We start from the raw sequence: 19,579 nt of genomic DNA on the forward strand, positions 1-19,579 counted from the left end.
GTTACAAGACTATTTGGTGATTTATCCAAGGTCACAAAAAGAGCAAGTCAAAGAAGCCAGGGAGGGAACAGTGCTCTTCCCTCCCCAACTTCAACAACCCTTCTCCCCTGTACCCAGAACCCCATCTGGCCTGGCCCAGAAAGCCAGCATCCATACCAGTCACTGTCCCTATGGGCCCCACGCCCTCATCCATAAGTCTAGCCTTGTCTTAGTAGGAGTGTCTGTCCTGCCAGGCTGGTACGGTCTCAGAAGCAGGAGATAAACAGTGTGGGAAAGGAAAAGGCTGCAGAAGGACGAGGGAGGGGGGACACCTTTCTTGGGGAACCCAGGCAAGGCTGTACCTGTTGTTGCAGGCTCTTTCTCTGGACTCTGGCTCTTGCCTGCCTGATGTGGCCTCTGGGGGAAGGGAGGAGCAGCAGGGAAGATGCTCTTAAAGGGGAAAGCCAGCCTCCCTCCATCTGCCTCCCCTGGGAGATGTGAAGCCAGAGAGCAGCTGGTACCCATGGGCTGGGCAGGGCTCAGAATATCCTTGAGGAGTATGATGGGCCATGCCTGGTCTTTGTCCCTCCTGTATTTTTCCCAGCTGCCGTTTGAGATGGGTCTTCAGAAGTGACCCAGAGGCTCTCACTGAGAGCAGGGAGCAAGCAAGAAAATGCAAAAAAGCAACAGAAGGCACCACGGCCAGGCTCTGTTCTCTTTCCCATCACAGCATCAACAGGTAGACAGCAAAGTTGTCAGAGGAGAACTTCTTTGCCTTTTATTTTTTCCTTTGCCCTTATGAGAGGCATAATCCAGGAGGAATATAGACCACTCATGCAAAATAAACCACAGGAGCAGAACGTGCATCATGTGTTCTGAGTGCATGTAAATAAATAGGTACCTGGTGCGGGAGGGGAGGTGTCTAGCAGTACAGGCATGCCTGTGAGGGGAAATAAGCCAGAGATGAGTGTGTGTGTTCTGTGCACAGGTAGGACTGTGTTCAGCTGGCCAGTAAAATGCCCAGCCTAGGCACACAGGCTGGCCAAGAAGCTTGGCTCATAAACAGCTGATGTGTTCCCTGGAGCCATTGCTATTGTCATCGCTGTCAATGCCTAGACAATCCCTAGCACACAGCCTTTGAGGACAGGCAACTGCCAGAAAGAGGAGGGCCTGAGGATACACGCTCCAGGCTGGACGTGACTTCTGAGCTGAAGAGTGGGTGTAGACCATGCTGCAGGGAGGGGTTTTAAGGTATGGGAAGGGGAACATGGGGCTGTGGTTGTGAATCCAGAGTAGCATGGGCAATGAGACCACTTGTAGAGCCTGAAGGCTCATGGAATAATCCTGTGGTGCTGGTGGTGCTGGTGGTGGTGATGGTGACAGGAGAGAAGATGAAGCTGGACATGTCCCAGAAGAAAGAGCCAATGAGGAATATCCTATATCGTGGGGTCCAGGCTGGGGAGTTCTCCCTTGGTCTGAAAATAAATAGCATGCATCTGTTTACCCTGAGGAGCATCCCAAAGGGACCACTCCCCCAATGACCCTTCAGGTTTGAGGTCACCAAGAGATGAAGGCATGGTGAGTGGCAGGGCCAGGTTGAGGTCCAATGAGGACAGATCTTGTTGAGTGAGGTTCAGATCTTGGAAAGGGAGCCAGAGACAATATCTATCACTGGTTTAGGGATGACTCCTAGGACATCCTCAACTTCCTAAGCTCCATGTGTAGGTGTGTGGGTATGTGGGTGTCTATATGTGCCAGTAGGGTGACTCGAACTCAGGGACTCTTGCTTTCCCTTGGCTTTGTTGCTCAAGGCTGGTGCTCTACCACTTGAGCCACACTTTCACTTCTGGCTTTTTTTTTACTAGTTATGTGGAGAGAGGTGTCTTGCAGACTTTTGTGCCAGGGCTGACTTTGAACCTGGATCTTCAGATCTTAGCCTCCTGAATAGCTAGAATCACAGGGGTGAGCCCCGAGCACCTGGCACTCCTGGGGTTTGATCTGATGAACTGAGCTCCTCGTATACACTTCCGTGCATCTCTTCTCTGCACTCCTGAACATGTGTGTCTCTTCTCACTCCTCCTGCCCTGAGTCACTACTTGATTATTCCACTCAACTCAATTTACTATTCAAGATACATTGAAGGAGCCTAGCTACTCTGTAAATCTCCTCCCAAGGCTCCCTGTCCTCCAGGGTCAGGTCTAGAAACACCCCCAGGCTTCCAGCACTTTCTCTGCCTCTTCTCTTCTATGCCTCCTCAGCCATCCCCAGGGTCCCACTGGTCACAGAGGGTCCCAGGGTCCCAGAGAGACATCCTATTCCAGGACAAACCAAGTTTCCTCTCTTGTACCCTCTGTATCTACCCAAGATCATGGACAGTACTGTTCAGTGCCCACCAGCATCTTGGAATCCCCCTGTGGCCTTTACCTTCCCTGACAGTCCTGAGGGATGAGCCTCCGTTTCCGGCAGGTTGGGTACTCTTAACTCAATGGCAGCACTTATCAAGAATATCTGCTCTAGCTGAGTGCTGGTGACTTCTGCTGGTACTCCCAGCTACTCAAAAAGCTGAGATCTGAGAATCACAATTTGAAGCCAGCCTAGGCAGGAAAGTCTATAAGACTCTTAGCTCCAATTACTTATCAAAAAAAAAAAGCTGAAAATAGAGCTGTGGCTCCAATAGTAGAGTGCTAGCTTTGTGCAAAAAATAGCTCAAAAAGAAATGTACTCATTATCTGACTTACGTAATTATAACCCCTCTGTACATCTCTTTTATAATAACAATAAAAAAATAGCTCAGGGGTAGTGCCCAGATCCTGAGTTCAAGCCCTAAGAACAGCACAAAATAAAATAAAGAATGTCTGATGACTACTGGTGGCTGGCTCTCCCTGCCCGTGCCCCTTCCCTGCGTCCCTCCTTGGCCTCTCCTCCCTCCAGGACAGGCAGTGTCTTTCACCATTGCCTGGCCAGCCTGGAGGTCACTGTCAGGACTGCTTCCTTCCTTGCTTTAGTGGCTATAGAGTCCCTGGGTTCCAAATTGGGCAGTGGTGCTTCCAGATGGTGAAATTACTGGGGAATGGGGTAGGGGTAGGGAGGGCAGGGAGTGCTTGCCTCTTGTGAACTTATGGGGAGCCAGCAGGAGGAAGAGGAAGACAGGTCCTGAGCTGTGTGTGTGTGGGTAAGAGAAGGGCCGGGTGGGGAGCTGCAAGGGGAGGGGAGGGGCTGCCTGTGCTCACAGCATTTCCAGCCTTCTCTATCACCATCAACATTGCGTTCCATAGGCACTTGGGCTGACAGCTGGTCTTCTTTTAATAGCCACAAGTATTCTGGGTGGCATCCTGGTCTCAGGGTGTTCTCTGTGAGCACTTCATGGCCCTTAACCCACTCTCCCAGGTATGTCCAACGTCAAATCACACAAAGAGGTATGCACTGTCCTCACCCAGTCGCACCCACGGACAGACACAAAGACACACTTGCATGTGGTACAATGACAGCATATGCCAGACACACGGTCACATTCATGTATGACTTATATGCTCTGTTGGCTGCACAGATCACCCACATTCATGGACACACACAATTATTCACATACCTTACTAAGGCATAACCAGGGACACCAACTGCTAGAGGTGTTCATAGAGCCACACAGTCATGCACAACACACCAAGAACAGCCACAGCCTATACTCAGTTGAAGCTGTTGAGGGAAAGCTGGAATGTCTGGGGAAGGGGTGATTCCCAGAGGACATTATGCTGCCTGCTAAACTAAGCCTTGTTCCTGGCCACTCTCTGGGCTACTTCTCCCTATTCCCCTCCCCTTCATAGATTGGCAGGTACTGGATCCAATCGCCTTCTTGGGTGTCTTGGCTTCCTTTCTCTGGGCTCTGGGAAGAACCTTGACTTCCCCATCCTCCAGGTCCTGACTGCAGGGAGACTGTCCAGTCATTTGCTGGGCATCCCCCCATGCAGCTGCTGCCTCTGTGTCTGTCCAGCCCTGGGGGAAGAGGGAGCGTAACTGTGAGGAAAGACTGACCCCCTGCAGCCTGCCCCTCCCCAACCCCCTGACAAGTCCTTCCCCAGCATTACCACAGGTATCTATGGCAGTTTCATGGCGCCATTAACTGTAAAGTTTCAATCACCAAGTCCCTGCAAACCTCACATGCCTGGACCAGAGTGCATGTTAGTGTTATGATTGATATGCACCTTCCTATGAATGTATTATGTATCCTGTGATTCTTTGGCTGTATTTTTTGTCTTTTCTATTTTGGTACTGAGGATCGAATCCATGACATTGCACTTGTTGGCAAGCACTTTGCCATCGAGCTACATCCCAGCCCCTGTGATTCTTTGAGACACCCCTTCTCCCTATGCGAGAGAGCTTAGTGCTGAGGGACCAAGGGGTCTAAGTTGGCTCATGCCTTGTCTCTAGATGCCCATCTAAGGCCAAGAATGCGAATCGATTCCATCTTTGCTCTGGAGATAGTGTTAGCATGGAAAAAGAGATGCCCTGGAGTTGGAAGACCCATGTGTAGAATGATACATTCCTGTGTCACCCCAATTCCTCTGCTAGTCACAAGAGAGTGACACCCATAAGGTTGGGAGGGGCTGACCACCCCTCCCACCCCATCTCAGTGGCAGCCTGGCCAGGACCTAGGACTTCCTAGAGGTCTGGGGCTGCATAGGGAAAGGGTGGTAAGGTATCAGCTGACAAAGGCCTAGAAGTCTTACCATCTTGCTTTCAGAGCCTAAGGACTCCTGGCGTCTCCGTCCAGAGATCCAGCTGAGGTCAGAGGTCTGGCTGGTCAGTGTGGAGCGGTGAGTAGAGCGGAAGCTGAGTGAGGGGTGATCATGCTGGCCTGACACACCCAGTAGCACTCTCAAGCAGGGCAAATGCTGGGCAATGGCCACCCTGGAGGAGTCATGCATCTGGTTAGGATGAAGGGAAAGACAAGCTGATACAGGATGAGTGGACAGATAGATGCTTAGTGATGGGAACAGATAGCCACTAGGAGTCATTGGAGGTAATGAAGATGGACAGACAGATGCTGGATGATGGGGACAGATAGATGCTGAGTCTGACAGGACCCAGGAATAATGGAATGGATAACAGATAGACAGGAGTCTGACAGACTTGCAGGGATGTTAGGACAGATAACAGATCCTGGATTCATGCATGTGGAGAGAGAGAACCTGGAATAGAAGGTTCAACCAGGTGGACATTGCTTCCAGCCCTCATATGGCTGGCCAAAAGGACATCTCTGGCTGATAGGGACCAGGGACTTCCTGTGTCCTTTAGGCTGGACTGACTGAGACCTGCAACCAACTTCAGGAGGGTGATGAGTGATAGATACCACCAAGCTATAGGAAGCACTGGGGGCCTCGAGGGAGAAGTACCTTGTTGGGATTCTTATCAGTAGAGCTGTGCTGGCCACAACCACTCAGGACCCTGCCAGGGCCCCTTAGGCAGAGTCAAAGAACTCCTAGATGGGATCTTTCTGGGATGTCAGTGTCTTTTTTGAGGGTGGGTAGCAGCACTGCTTATCAGTAACCCTGCCTACCTTTAATCACCAACTCTGAAGATCCCAGAGTTAAAGCTAGACATTGCCCAGAAAAAAAAATTCCTGGTATTCCTCCAAATAGAGCCCTCTGCGAAGTTAAGGCCAGAGAAGAATTGTGTCAACTCTGGATCCTACTGGCTGCTCCTAGATGCTTATGGCCCTTGCTCAACTCACCTACGAGAGATCTCACACACACACACACACACACACACACACACACACACATATCTGCAGGCCCAAGCCCTCCACGCCCACATGGAGGGAACCTGGAGACCTGGAGGGTACTGCACCTGTACTTGGGGTGGGTGATGGCATAAACGATGGGGTTGTGGATGGAAGAAGCCTTGGCGATGACGGCTGGCACTGAGTTCATGTAGGGCGTCAGGATGTGTGCATACCTAGGAGGGAGGAGGTTCCTTCACTCATCCCTACCCCACACCCCTCACCTCTCCCCACCACCCCCAGTTAGCTTTTACCCATGAACCTTCTTCCTCTGGGTCAGACCTGTCAAGGCCCAAATCCTAGCCCAGCCCAAACCAACATAAATAATTCAACCCAGCAGTGCTAGGGAGAATTCTGATGGAATGGGAATGGAGCTATGAGATTGTTGGGGACGGGGCTCTGGGAGGAAGATTCACCAGGCTTGAGGTGGGGTTTGCCAGGCCTCATTGTCCATTGGATCCTATGATGCTGGTAGTACCTCCCCCTGTTCCCCATTGGCCCTGGCCCTCTTGTGCAGCAATTCTCACACCATGACATGCCCCCTGCTCCCCTGCATTCTGAGAGAGAGACTTCACAGTAGGTTCTATAGGGATCCAGGCCATTCCTACACAAGTAGATACAGACCCAGACACTTCTAAGATGTCATAGTTCTCACTGTCCCCAAAGTACTTCTGAAGTCTGGCCTTTGGCCACGCTGCTGGAGATATCAAAGTTCCCAGAATAGCTGCAAAGGACTAGAGGACAGCTCTTAGGAATCCATGCGAGGTGACAGCACCCCAGCTATGTATCCATGGCCCAGGCAAGGCGAGGACTGGGACCTGAGGAACAGCTGTGTGTTCCCCAGAGGGGTTGGATCTGAATGTGTACCCTGGAGCTCCAGAAGTAAGCAGGGCCGCTGGGGTGGGGCATGCCACACTGGGAGAAGGCAGGGCTGGGAGGTTAGCTTTATGCCGTCCCATTGGTTGACCTAGGTAGGAGAGGCTGCCTAGGGGTCCCTCCCCTTTCCAATCCCTTCAGTCCCTGCTCACCCAGCAAAGGCCACCAGGGCCACAGTGGAATAGGGGGCCCAGGAAAGTACAAAGAGGAGGATGACCAGCAGTGCGATCTTGGCCATCTTCCACTCGCTCTGCAGCCGCTGCCACTGCTGCCGTTGCCGTGGGGACTCACCACAGCCCTCGCAGGCCCTAAGAAAGGCAAACCCATGTTGTAGCAAATACAGGGCCACAGCTACTGTGCCAGAATGGGCCTGGACTGTCCATCCTTTCCACAAAGTATTCGTTTCACAAAGTCTCAACAGGTTTCCTGTGGTTCTATGTGGATGCCTTCTTTGTCCCGACTTAGAAGATGGTCTCCAAGCATGCACTGGTGGCTCACACCTGAAATCCTAGCTACTAAGGACGCTAAGATCTGAGGATTGTGGTTCAAAGTCAGCCTAGGCAGGAAAGTCCATGGGACTCTTATCTCCAATTAACCATCAGAAAACCAGAAGTGGAGTTGTGGCTCAAAGTAGTAGAGAACTAGCCTTGAGCAAAAGAGCTCAGAGATGGCATCCATGGCCTAAGTTCAAGCCCAAGGACAGACAGACAGACAGACACACACACACACACACACACACACACACAGGCTCAGACACACAAGTTCAAAGACAGCAACCCCAGGCCCTAAGTTCAAACCCCAGAACAGGCACCAAAAATTAAAAAACAAAAAACAAAAAACTTCAAATCACATGTGCCTATTCACTTGTTTTTTCCTGCCTGGAGCTGGGTATGCTCTACTAAGCAAAACAAAGCCTGCTCCTTTAGCCCTTCCTTTGTGCTAGGTACTTACCGACGTGTCTCCCGGATGGCTCTGAAGATGAAGATGTAGCAATAGATGATGACGAGCAGGGGGAGGAAGAACACAAAGCAGAAGAGCAACATGGTGTAGGAGCGCACAGAGGGGGTGAAGGTCATGTAGTCCCAGGAGCAGGATGTGAGCAGCCCCTCGGGCACATAGGCACCTGGAAGCCAAGGGCCAAGTGCTCAGCCTTCATGGTGGCACTGCCTAAAGCTTCTTGTCCACTAGGGGCTTTCTGTGTGAAGCTTGGGGTTCCTATAAACAACCCTAGTCCCCCAACTCTCCCAGCTGCCCACTTTTGAGAAATCCTGTGGCAGGGTGGGGATGTGGAGGAAACTTTCCAACCTGATTCTGGCTGTGACATCAACTGACGAGACAGCAGGCAAAACCAGCTGCTGCTTGTTCTTGATTGGCTAGAGTAGAGGCCCAGTGGTAAACCAGGCCTCCAGGTAGCCCCAGGGCCTTGCTGCCTCCCCTCCTGTTTGTGGAACCTCACATCACAGCCCCCTGTCTAATCTGACTTGCTGCAAACCCTGCAGCAGACATAGCAGTCATTTCACTGTATCTGAGAACTCCCATATTGCAGCACAGGCTGCCCAGATGATTCTCCAGCCCCTGAGGGATCGCTCAGTTTCTCCTACTGCTCGTGCTACCCTCCAGGTGTCCATTTGACGAGGTCCTTGCCAGCCTGCCAACCCAAGTTCACTGATCTCCCCCCGAGGTCATCTCTCTCCCCTTCAACTATATCTGCCAGCATATCTGCCCCTCCCCCAATTCCACCAAACCACTTACTCCAGCCAAAGAATGGTGGAAGACTCCAGGCCAGGGCATAGACCCAGACACCCAGCAGGACAAATGCAGTTCGTCTCTTGGATGTCACCCCGATGGTGGCCAATGGGCGTGTGATCACCAGATAGCGGTCCAGGGCAATGGCCATCAGGGTGATCATGGAGGTGATGCCAAAGAGAGCTCCACAGAAGGCATAGAATTCGCAGCCTGTGGGTACAGCCCCTGCCTTTAGCTCTTGGAGAAGGGAGCCCCTCAGTTACCCAATGAGAGGAAGGGCTAGAAATGGGGAAAGCTAGTCGCTGTCTCTGCCCTCTAGAGAAAATGGTCTGAGCCTTCTCCACCCTGTCTGGCCAAGCTTCTCAAGCCCAGAACCTCCCTTTTCCCTGCTTACTCTTGGGATGGAGTGTGTTGCTCACTCTCTCCGCCCACAAAGGGCAGAGAAGGTGGCTTCCCCTGGGCCACCCTTCTCCATGGGCATCCTTGGGTCAAATCATCCCTCATCCATCCAGCAAAAGGTATCCCCAAGTGTCTACCTGCCTCCCCAAAGAGCCACTGCTTGTGGAGGCTGCTGGCAAAGAAGACAGGGGCCTGGGTGAAGGACATGAGGAAGTCGCTGACTGCAAGGTTGATGATGAACATATTGGCGGGGGTTCTCAGACCTCTGGTCCTGTAAGGGTCAGAAGTGGTAAAGGGATGATTCCCAGCACACACATGCTACACATTCATACATGCACACACGCACACCCACATAAGCACACACACCCCACACCCATATATGCACAAATGCATTCATTTATACACCAGTTAACACATGCATAGCACATGTGTGCAATGCACATGCAACCACATATGCATATGTTCACATTCATGAATACATGTGGGCATATGTGTGTGTATCCACACAACATATGCACGTATTTGCATGTGTGGATACATGCATGTCCCTGTTAGTATACATGTATGTGTTCACCTGCATGTACATGCATGTATGTACGTGCACATTCAGACAGGCTAAGGTTGCTGGGCCACAGACTTAGCCGTCTGTCCAGCAGGTGTTACCTATGCAACAGTTAACCCCAGTGGTTGAAGGGGATGCCTATGGAAGCTCCTTCAGAAAGAGGTAATGAATAATGTCTCTCTACAGTGTGCTGTGCCACCCAGGGGAGACTGGGTTCCTCTTCTCACCTTCTGATTGCGTCTGTATGACTCACATTCTCTCCTTAGACAAATCTCTCCAGACTTCGTCTCTCCAGTGGCTTCCCCAGCAGCTCCTCCCATGTGTCCTGATTGCCCTCCCAGCTCCTACTTCCTCAGGCTCCCCACTTGTCCTCTTTAACAAGTGTCTTTGCCAAGGGAATGGTGACTGTGACCACACAGCTCATCTCCTGTCACAGCCACCCTTGCGTCTACCCGAAGGGAGGCATGTGGTTGCCATTTTCCAGGGGAGATCACGGAAGCCTTTACAAAAGTGACTTCACTCTCAGTCACACAACACAGCAACTAGCACAGTCAGCCAGTTCGCTTACTCAATCATCCCCTGGACTCCAAGGAAGAAATCACAAATCTCTTTCACAAAGAGTGAGCTCAAAGACAATAAATGACTGGCCCAGCCCTTCTGCTAATCTGTGGAGCCAGGGACTGTGAGACCCTCAGTCTGTTCACTTCCCCATCCGCCTGTCTCAGCCATCAGACTTCCAGAGGGGAAGATGAGGAAGGAAGTCTGGGGACTGTTGCTGAGGGCATCAGGTTTCAGCATCTGGGTGTCCAGGCTGCTCCTCAAAGCACAAAAAGGATGCTCCCTGGGGGCAGGTGATGACAGGGGTAAACTAAGAACAAGACAAAATGAGCAGAGATCTGAGGGCCTTAGGGTACCAGCTCCACATACAGGGTGTGCCAGAATCCAACAACCAGCAGGTACCATTTAAACTTCCCTGGACCATTCCCTCCCAGCCTCCACCATTCCCTGAGCTTAAAGATTCAGTTCTAAGCCCAGTGTTGGTGGCTCGTGCCTATAATCCTAGCTACTTAGGAGACTGAGGTCTGAGGATTATAGTTCAAAGCCAGCCTGGGCAGGAAAGTAAGTGAGACCCTTACCTTCAATTAACCACCTAAAAACTGGAAGTGAAACTATGGTTCAAAGTGGTAGAATGCTTAAGCTCAAAAGCTCATGGACAATGTTCAGGCCTTGACAGAGTTCAAGCTTCATGACTGACAAAAATACAATACAATACAATAAGAATCAGATCTAAGCTTGAAGATTGAGTCTTCTGCCCCAAGACTATGGAACACTTGTCCCTGGCCTCACCTAAGTCTCAACTGAGCAGAATGACACAACATCTCCACATTGCATTCAGCCCTGTTTCACACGGCCAGGCCCCCACTCTTGATGCCCTGAGGCTGGTTCGACCAGCCAGATACCTGCAAAAGGTATAGATGACGGTCAGATTTCCCAGCATCCCCGTGAGCCCCACCAGCAGGATCACCGTGCCCAGGGTATAATGAGCGTGATCTGGAACATCAACTGTAGGGAAGGGGACCTGGGCAGCTTGAGTGCCAGCCATCTATAGAAAGACAGAAAAAGAAGGGTTAGAGTGGAAGCTGTGGCTCAAGTGATAGGGCCCTAGTCTTGAGCACAAAAGCTCAGAGGCAGCCCCCAGGCTCTGAGTTCAAGCCATAGGACCAGTACACACACATACATACAGAGAGAGAGAGAGAGAGAGAGAGAGAGAGAGAGAGAGAGAGAGAGAGAGAGAGGAGGGGGAAGAGGAAGAGGAGGAGGAGGAGTAGGAGGAGGAGGAGGAGGAGGAGGAGGAGGAGGGAGAAGGAAGAGGAGAAAACGATTATATTATACCCATCACCTGCAAACATCCCTGAAAATGAAGAGGTAGGGTCCTTGTGGGCAGGTAAGGAAATGACCACAGAGAAGCTAGTGGCCAAACTGAAATAGAAGTACATACTTTCCTAAAATTGAACTCAAGCTCCAGTACAAACAGGTGTTTGGGGCTCTAAGGCTAGGCTCAGATCACTTGACAGGCTGGTGGGACAAACATGTGCCTGAAAAACAGGGAGATGTTTAGGGAACTCTGACAACTCCTAGATACTGACTCCTCCTGCCAACCCATCTGTCTATCTTTCTCTAAAAGTAGGACAATGCTTAGCAAATCTCAGTGGAGAAATTTTATTCCCCATAGTGGAACTGGGTGATGCTGATCTTGAACCTTGGTAAGAGGGAGAGAGAAAAAATGTCCTTTAGAGTCGGGCGCCAGTGGCTCACGCCCGTAATCCTGGCTACTCAGGAGGCTGAGAACTGAGGATTGAGGTTCAAAGCCAGCCCAGGCAGGAAAAGCCATGAAACTCTTTTTTTTTTTTTTTTTTTGGTCATGGGACTTGAACTCTGGGCTTGGGTGCTGTCCCTGAGCTCTTTAGCTGAAGGGGAAGGAAGGGAGGGAGAGAAGGAGGGAGGGAGGGAGGGAATGAGAAAATAAAGAATGCTAGAAAACCATCACTGGTAAGGTTAGCTTAGAGGGATCTGAGGATCCCTTTCACACTAGCCCCTTTCCAAGGAAGTATGGGTATGTTGTGGTTTGATCTCTGTCCTGCCCAGTATCTTACTCTGACCATAACAATTCCAGATGCCCAGGGCCCAGAGTTTGTATTCCTCTCTGGAAGGTTCAACTGGGCATCTAGCCAACTTTTTTAAAGAAGTGGATATAACCAAGGGCAAGCCTGGTTCTTCCAGCCCTTTGTGATCAGGGCCAGCCTTTCTGGTCCACCAGCACTCTTGAAGGGGAGAGGGGGGAGTGGCCGGCAATGGCCTGTATTCTCTTTTTCAGCCAGTATGTAGAAAAGGCTCAGAGGTCCAGCGACTTGCCCAGGTTCCCATAGCAGAGCTGAGGAAGGGGACGAAGAATTGGAGAGGAAAGGCTCTGAGCATGGACCTGCTCTGTGGGCTTACCGTGGTGCTGATGGGTGGAAGCTGGCCGGGGGTGGAGACATTGCTCTGGGTACTGTCCCATCTGCCAGGCGAGGCTGGGGTGGCAGCAAAGCTGGGCTCCTGGGTTGGATTTGGAGAGATTCTTGGCCTTGACGGAGGGTTCATCGCGAGACAGAGTGGTCTTGCTCAAGTCCACAGAGAAGTCAAGGACTTGGGGAGCTCAGGACTTTGTGCCCAACCTCCTAGCTTTCCTCCATACTCAGTGCTGTGGTCCAGTCCACCTGCTGCCTGCTCTCCCAGTGCAGGCTGAACCTAGAGCTGCTCTTGGAGCTGATGGCTATTCCGTGTTCAGTGAAGTGGGAAGAATGAGTGTTACAGTTAAAACCATCACAGCCACAGAGTCCCCCTGCACCTTTAAACAGAAGGGCTGCACATGCTCAGTGACTCTTTGTCTCTAGGTTCAGACATGGGTCTTTGCTGTCTGCCCCCTAAGGTCTGATGTTGGTGATATAATGATGGGGTATGTATGTGCGTGTGCACTGCTAGGCTTGGCACCTGGGTATTGCACTGAGCCCTCTCTGTTCTTTTTTCCCTGGGTTCATCAAGAACAGTTTCTGTTGGATGTGGTGGTACACTCCCATAATCCCCAACTCCTCAGAAAGCAGAGGCCAGAGGATCGGCAATTCAAGGTCAGCCCAAACAGAGTTAGAAAGATCCTACCTCAAAAACAAAATAATACCTGTCTCATGCCTGTCATCCCACCTATGTGGGATGCATAAATAGAAGGATCAAAGTCCAGGCAAAAATATGAGACACTATCTCAAAAATAACCCAAGAAAAAGGGGAATGGGGATATCAAGTGATAGGGCAGTTGCCCAGCATGTATGAGGCCTTAATTCAAATCGTAGTAATATAAAAATAAAAGAGTTGAGCTGGGTGGTGGTGGCTCATACCTATAATCCTACTTACTCAGGAGACTGAGAGCTGCAGATTGAAGTTCAAAGCCAGCCCTGACAGGGAAGTCTGTGAGACAATTACCGTCCATTAACCAGAAGCCAGAAGTAGAGTTGTAGCTCAAGTTGTAGAGTGCTAGCCTTGAGCAAAAGGGCCCTGAGTTCAGACCCCAGGACCAGCACACAGGTGTACACACATACACGGATTCACACATACACACACACACGTGCACGCGCACACACACACACACACGCACGCGCACACACACACACACACACACACACATACACATACACACAGAGAGCATTCTTCTGCAATCCAGACCAGCCCTCTCCCAACATCACATGTCTGGAGGGGGGCAGAGGGCGCGGTATGGGACTGATCAGGACTCTGCAGAAGACTTTATAGGGTGGTAATACATGATAGAATGCTGATTTGAAGGAATATTGTAGCCACCAGAGATTAGTGAGAGCAGGATGCCTCAGGCTGGAAGGACTACAGGGAGTCTTCATGATTCTAGGGACGCTGGATGCTGGTGGCTCACTCCTATAATCCTAGCCACTCAGGAGGCTGAGATCTGAGGATCACGGTTCAAAGCCAGCACGGGCAGGAAAGTCCATGAAACTCTTATGTCCAATAAACCACCAGAAGTGGTGCTGTGGCTCAAGTGGTAGAGCGTAGCTTGAGCTGAAGAGCTGAGGGACAGCGCCCAGGCCCAGAGTTCAAGCCCCTCGACCGAAAAAACATAAAACATAAAAATAAATGATTCTAGGGGCTAGTGCTGTCCAGCTAGGAGCCTCAGAGGAGGGCACTCTGAAGAGGCCTGGGGTTTCTGGGTCCCTGCTCTCCTCTCTGGTCTATCCTAGCTTTGGCAGGTACCAAACCTACATCAAAGTCTGAGTGGCCTTCAAAGATGGGGTTCCCTGTTTGCTTTTTGTTTTCTTTTGTTACATCTGAACTCAGCCTGGGCACTGTTCCTGAGCTTTTTTGCTCAAAGCTAGCACTCTACCACTTGAGCCACAGCTCTATCTCTGGCTTTTTAGTAATTAATTGAAGATAAAAGTCTCATAGGCTTTCCTGCCCAGTCTGGCTTCGAATGGCAGTCCTCAGCTCTCAGCCTCCTGAGTGGTTAGTGTTACAGCCATGAGCCACCAGCACCTGGGGACCTTCAGGTATCCTTACTCCTTGCACCTTACCCCAGTGCAGGGGCTGGGAGTAGTGGAATGGTAGCCCAAGCTTTGGAAGAAGCACTGGTGCCAGCTCTCCCATACCTGATCTCTGTGGGGTCCCTGGAACTTCTCCAACTACCCCATTTGCTCAGCCTGGCCTGCACATCTGTCGACCCTCACTCATCCACCCACCCCATCCCCATCCACTTCGCCTAGGAGACCAGGGACTAAGTGTCCTCCATGGTACCCAGAGGCCCTGTCCACCACTCTGCACCAAGGCATCCAGGGCATCTTCTCTTCACACTTCCACGGCATGGCTGGAGGTGGGAAAAGCTTTCCAGATCCCTCATCACTGGGGAGTGAGGATTTAGCAGGGACAGAGGCAGAAGGAGGTCTGAAAGGAGCCAGCACAGAGGACAGATACCATCTAATGTTAAGTAGGCCAAGTGTTTGAAGCAGCTCAACAGCAGGGCCTGGACAGACGACACATAACTTGAACTTTTGGGAGAGGGAATCAAGCAGCCATCCTTGGGGGGCACAAGGCCCCCAGAATTCTATAATAAATTCCTAAAAGCCCTTGCAAGGCAAGCTGATAAAGAAAGCCAGGAGGGTAGGAGGGTTCCCCCCCCCCCAGACACACACACACACACACACACACACACACACACACACGCTCCATCTGCATCTATATCCATAGCATCCATTGAGTCAGGTCTCTCTGCCGCTGGCCCAGCACAGACAGCAGCACTGTAATTCTGGTCCCAGGCTATCCTGCCCTCTTCTGTAGATTGGATCTGCTTCCTCATCCTGGGGCTGTAAGATTGAGTTACCTAGAGACTCCTGGGAAACTCCCAGGAGCTGTTGCCAGGGGAATATTAAATGTCTCCTTCACAGGTTTAGTCCTGAAGGGCACCTGGCCAGTCACCCACCTGGGGCCTCCCTTACCTGCAATCTGGTACACCCATCAGAATGGGATCTCCTCCCATGGCCTGGGGCAGTGCGGGGAGGGGCGGGGGAGAGGTTTAGAGACAGAAACAGAACGGTGTGGCTGATCATGCCATTGAATCTGTACCAGCCCTGTGCTGGGCTGGTAGATGCCAAACTTGTTCTGGGCTAAAGATGCCAAACTCCAACCCTAGCCCAAGGTCATCCTGTCCATCAGGCCTAGACACATGACCCAGAGATCCTGTTATGAGTGAGTCACCTGGAGCCTTCACTAGTCAAAAGGGACCAGGAACATCTGTGGTTCCCAGGAGAGACAGAGAGAGAGAGAGAGAGAATATGGTAGAGAGAGAGAGAGAGAATGGCAGAGTTTGCAGTCTATACATCTGTGCTCTGGTCCCACAGAACACCTGTGGCATCTAATGGTGGAGCCATGAGTGCCTGGAGTGTTGGCCCCAGGCACTCAGATGTGTCTCTGATGTTGGTCCTACCCTACTGCATATATTGTCTCAATGAATCCTGTTGAGACATCCCCTGTGAAAGGTGAGCATTCATTAAACCCCTAGCCGTATGCCACAGCCCAGGCTGGCATCAAATGCAGCCTCTGACCCAGGTGAATGTGACATCTAATTGGGAAGAGTGACAGAGTCGTCCCCAGAAAGCAGTCAGTTCTTCACTCCCGCTCCGGGCTTCTGTGGAGGGAGTGAGGTGAGAGAGGGAGAGATGGATGACGTAGGAAATAGAAAATCAAGGGAAAGCAGGAGAAAGGATCAAAGAACAAATTTTAACTTGAAACTTAATTACACACCAAAGAGAGGCATGTGAAAGTAGAAGAATTTTCCACGTATGAGGTCCAATTTCACATACTTTGGGCACACCCAGCTCCCCATTGAAAGTGATCACTTGCTACTGGATTTAAAAAATGCAGTCCATTCCTTAGAGCCTTAGACATTTCATTGTTTGTATTTCCTTGTTTGTGCATAGAGCTTCCTGACATAGGCCAAGAGTTTTCTATACCCAGGGATGGTCTACTTGTTTTGAGTCAGTACTGAGATTTGAACTCACAGCTTTGTGCTTGCTAGGTAGGCATGCTACCATTTGAGCCATTCATCTAGACCTTTTGGGTTTAGTTATTTTTCAGATTAAGGTCTTCTGCTTTTTTGCCTAGGGCTAGATCATAATCCTCCTACATATGCCTGCTTATTTGTTGCGATAGGGGGAGGGGAGTTAAATTTCCCCTGGGCTGGCTTGAACTGAGATACTCCAAGGATCCTTTGGTAACACACTGGAACAACAGGAATAGTCATTTTCCTCCTCAATGTATTTTAGCTGAGCCAGAAGCCAGTGTCTCAAGCCTGTAATCCTAGTTGCTTAGGAGGCTGAAATCTGAGGAGCAAGGTTCAAAGCCAGCCTGGGCAGGAAAGTCCATGAGACTTTTACCTTCAAATAACCATCAAAAGATGGAAGTAGAGCTGGCTTAGATGGTAGAGCACACGCTTTGAGAAAAAAAAATAGCTAAGGGATAGTACCCAGGCCCTGTGTTCAAACCCTAGTACTGGCACAAATATATACATATATATAATCATATATATTATATATAATATACAATAACAATAGATATTATATGGTATATACTACATAACATATAATCAGCTAACATATGTTTTATATATTATAATATAATAACATATTTGTTGACTCTAACCAAATATCCAAGTTATTTTCTACAAAGTAGGCATTTGTCTGAGCAAGAGAAGAAGGAAGAAAGTTACCTTTTTCTTCACTTTTGTGCTGGTACTGGGGCTTGAACTCAGAAACTTGTGCTTTTGCTTGCCTTTTTTACTCAAGGCTGATACTCTCCAACTTGAACCATACTTCCATTTCCAACTTTTTGCTGGTTAATTAGAGATGAGAGTCTTGGATTTATCTGCCTGGGCTGGCTTTGAATCAAGATTCTCAGATCTCAGCCTCCTGAGTTGCTATGATTACCCGCGTGACCCATAGGCACCCAGCTCTCCTCTTCCATTTATGACAGCCCAGAGCTATTTCTGGTGGCTGTAAGAGCAAAAGAATCAGGAGAGGGAAAAAAAGAACAGAATGGAAGTCTCCAGGGAATGCCAGAGACATCCTAGGTGGGGAGCAATGCTATAAATGTGTGGCTGGATGTGCTGGGTGATCACCCCACAGGTCCTGGAGGCATTCTGAGTAGAAGCTTTGCTCTTACCTCGTGGTGTGACTGCAGACACGTCAGCTCTCCAGTAAAATTCCAACACAGTGAACAGGGCAAATTCCTTCTCATCAGGCCTGGCAGTAAGGCTGACCTTGGCTGGTCTTCCAGCCTTGCCCTTATCTGCCACAAGTATCTGGGAAGGGACAAAGAGCCACAAGGTCTCTGAGACCTGTCCTTAGTCCAGAGAATGAAAATAGGGTCATGAGTTACATGATGTGATTATTTGATTAGCAAGAGATTGCATAAAAGACAGTGGGCTTCTGAGATCATATCACCTGGTGACAGTATCCCTTCTGATGGAGTGTAATCTATGATGGTAAAATCGCCTAGTGACACACTTCTTAGGATGCATCCATGGCATTAATAATGCAAGGCTGAAGTGTCATCTGCCTCATGTAGCTTCCAAGTGCCTTCTAAGCAAGAACATGAATGGTACACCCTTGCCTTACAGGGCTCCAGAGTTCCAGGGACTGCCAGAACAGGAAGTGTCACCCTGGGCCTCTGGGGCTGTGTTGCTTATATGGCAAACCCTGCAGGTGATTTCACCTGAGAGTTCAAAAGTAGAAGCACTTGAGTTTAAAAAAAAAGAGTTTGAAGCCAGGTGCTGGTGGCTCACGCCTATAATCCTAGCTACTCAAGAGGCTGAGAATCTGAGGATCGCAGTTCAAAGCCAGCCTGTGCAGGAAAAGTCCATGAGACTCTTATCTCTAATAAACCACTCAGAAGCGGGGTGCTGGTGGCTCACACCTGTAATCCTAGCTACTCAGGAGGCTGAGATCTGATTGCGGTTCAAAGCCAGCCCGGGCAGGAGAGACTGTGAGACTCCTATCTCCAATAAACCACCAGAAAACTGGAAGTGGCGCTGTAGCTCAAGCAGTAGAGTGTCGCCTTGAGCTGAAGAGCTGAGGAACAGCGCCCAGGCCCAGAGTTCAAGCCCCACAACCGACAAAATAAATAAATAAATAAATAAATAAACCACTCAGAAAACTGGAAGTGGCACTGTGGTTCAAGTGGTAGAGCACTCTCCTTGAGCTGAAGAGCTGAAGGACAGTGCCCAGGCCCAGAGTTCAAGCCCCACGACCGACAATAAAAGAGTTTGAAAAATGGAAAGAGTTTAATAAGTGGAAGTCCAACTCACCCCTGTAATCCTCAGAGACTCAAATCTGAGGATCACAGTTCAAAGCCAACCTGGACAGGAAAGAAGATAAAACTATCACATCCAGGGGCTGGGAAGGTGGCTCAGTGGTAGAACGCTTGCCTTGCATGCCTGAGACCCTGAGTTCAATTCCTCAGCATCACATAACCAAAAAGAAAAAAGCTGGAAGTGGCGCCATGGCTCAAGTGGTAGAGTGCTAGCCTTGAACTGAAGAGCTGAGGGACAGCGCCCAGGCCCAGAGTTTAGGCCCCACAACCGGACCAAAATAAAACAAAAAAAAACTATTACATCCAACTAACCACCAAAAAGCTGTAAGCAGAGCTGTGGCTCCAGTGGCAAAGTGGTAGCAGAAAAAGGGACAGTAGTCAGGTCCTGAGTTCAAGCCCCAGGACTGGAGATATATTCACAATAGCCAGAATATGGAACTATCCTAGGTGCCAAATAATTAATAATTGTGTAAATAAAATGTGGTACATATTTACAACAGAAAATCATTAAAAATGAAATTATGTCATTTGCAGGAAAATGCATGGAACTGGAGGTCTGCATATTAAAGTGAGATAAGCCAAATTTAGGATGCCAAATACTATATGTCTTTATGCACATGTAGAATGTAGACCTAAAAATATGATATAATTGTAAAAGAGGAATTGTTGGGTGGCGGGGGCAGGGGGGCGGTGAACCAGTAGATGTGGGGAAGGGGAAAGGAGGGGATGATGGAGGGAATGAATATGACAGAGCACATTATAAATTGTATGAAAACAACATAATGAAACCCACCACAAACTTTTTTAAAAAGAAAAGGGAATGCCAGACA

The 19,579-nt window shown here is 49.9% G+C and overlaps 1 protein-coding gene across 1 annotated transcript; it reads right to left on the bottom strand.

Moving 5' to 3' along the window:
- Positions 1-1,415: 1,415 nt before the first annotated feature.
- Opn4 (opsin 4) lies at positions 1,416-12,476 on the bottom strand. Its single transcript, XM_042690335.1, has 10 exons — positions 12,333-12,476; positions 10,796-10,938; positions 8,911-9,044; positions 8,381-8,584; positions 7,580-7,751; positions 6,781-6,936; positions 5,821-5,928; positions 4,701-4,881; positions 3,823-3,966; positions 1,416-1,454 (listed from the first exon to the last, which is right to left on the bottom strand). Exons 1-10 carry the CDS (start codon positions 12,474-12,476, stop codon positions 1,416-1,418), a joined length of 1,425 nt encoding a protein of 474 aa, XP_042546269.1.
- Between the last annotated feature and the right edge of the window lie 7,103 nt (positions 12,477-19,579).

Source organism: Dipodomys spectabilis, unplaced genomic scaffold, assembly GCF_019054845.1.
Source record: "Dipodomys spectabilis isolate Male_0828 unplaced genomic scaffold, ASM1905484v1 ptg000136l, whole genome shotgun sequence".
Lineage (NCBI taxonomy): Eukaryota > Metazoa > Chordata > Mammalia > Rodentia > Heteromyidae > Dipodomys > Dipodomys spectabilis.

Coding starts and splice junctions, on each gene's coding strand:
- Opn4 (XM_042690335.1), bottom strand. CDS start 12,476: ATGAACCCTCCGTCAAGGCCAAGAATCTCTCCAAATCCAACCCAGGAG. Junction 8,585..8,910: donor GTGGCTCTTTGGGGAGGCAG/GTAGACACTTGG, acceptor CTGTACCCACAG/GCTGCGAATTCTATGCCTTC. Junction 7,752..8,380: donor TCCACCATTCTTTGGCTGGA/GTAAGTGGTTTG, acceptor CTTGGCTTCCAG/GTGCCTATGTGCCCGAGGGG.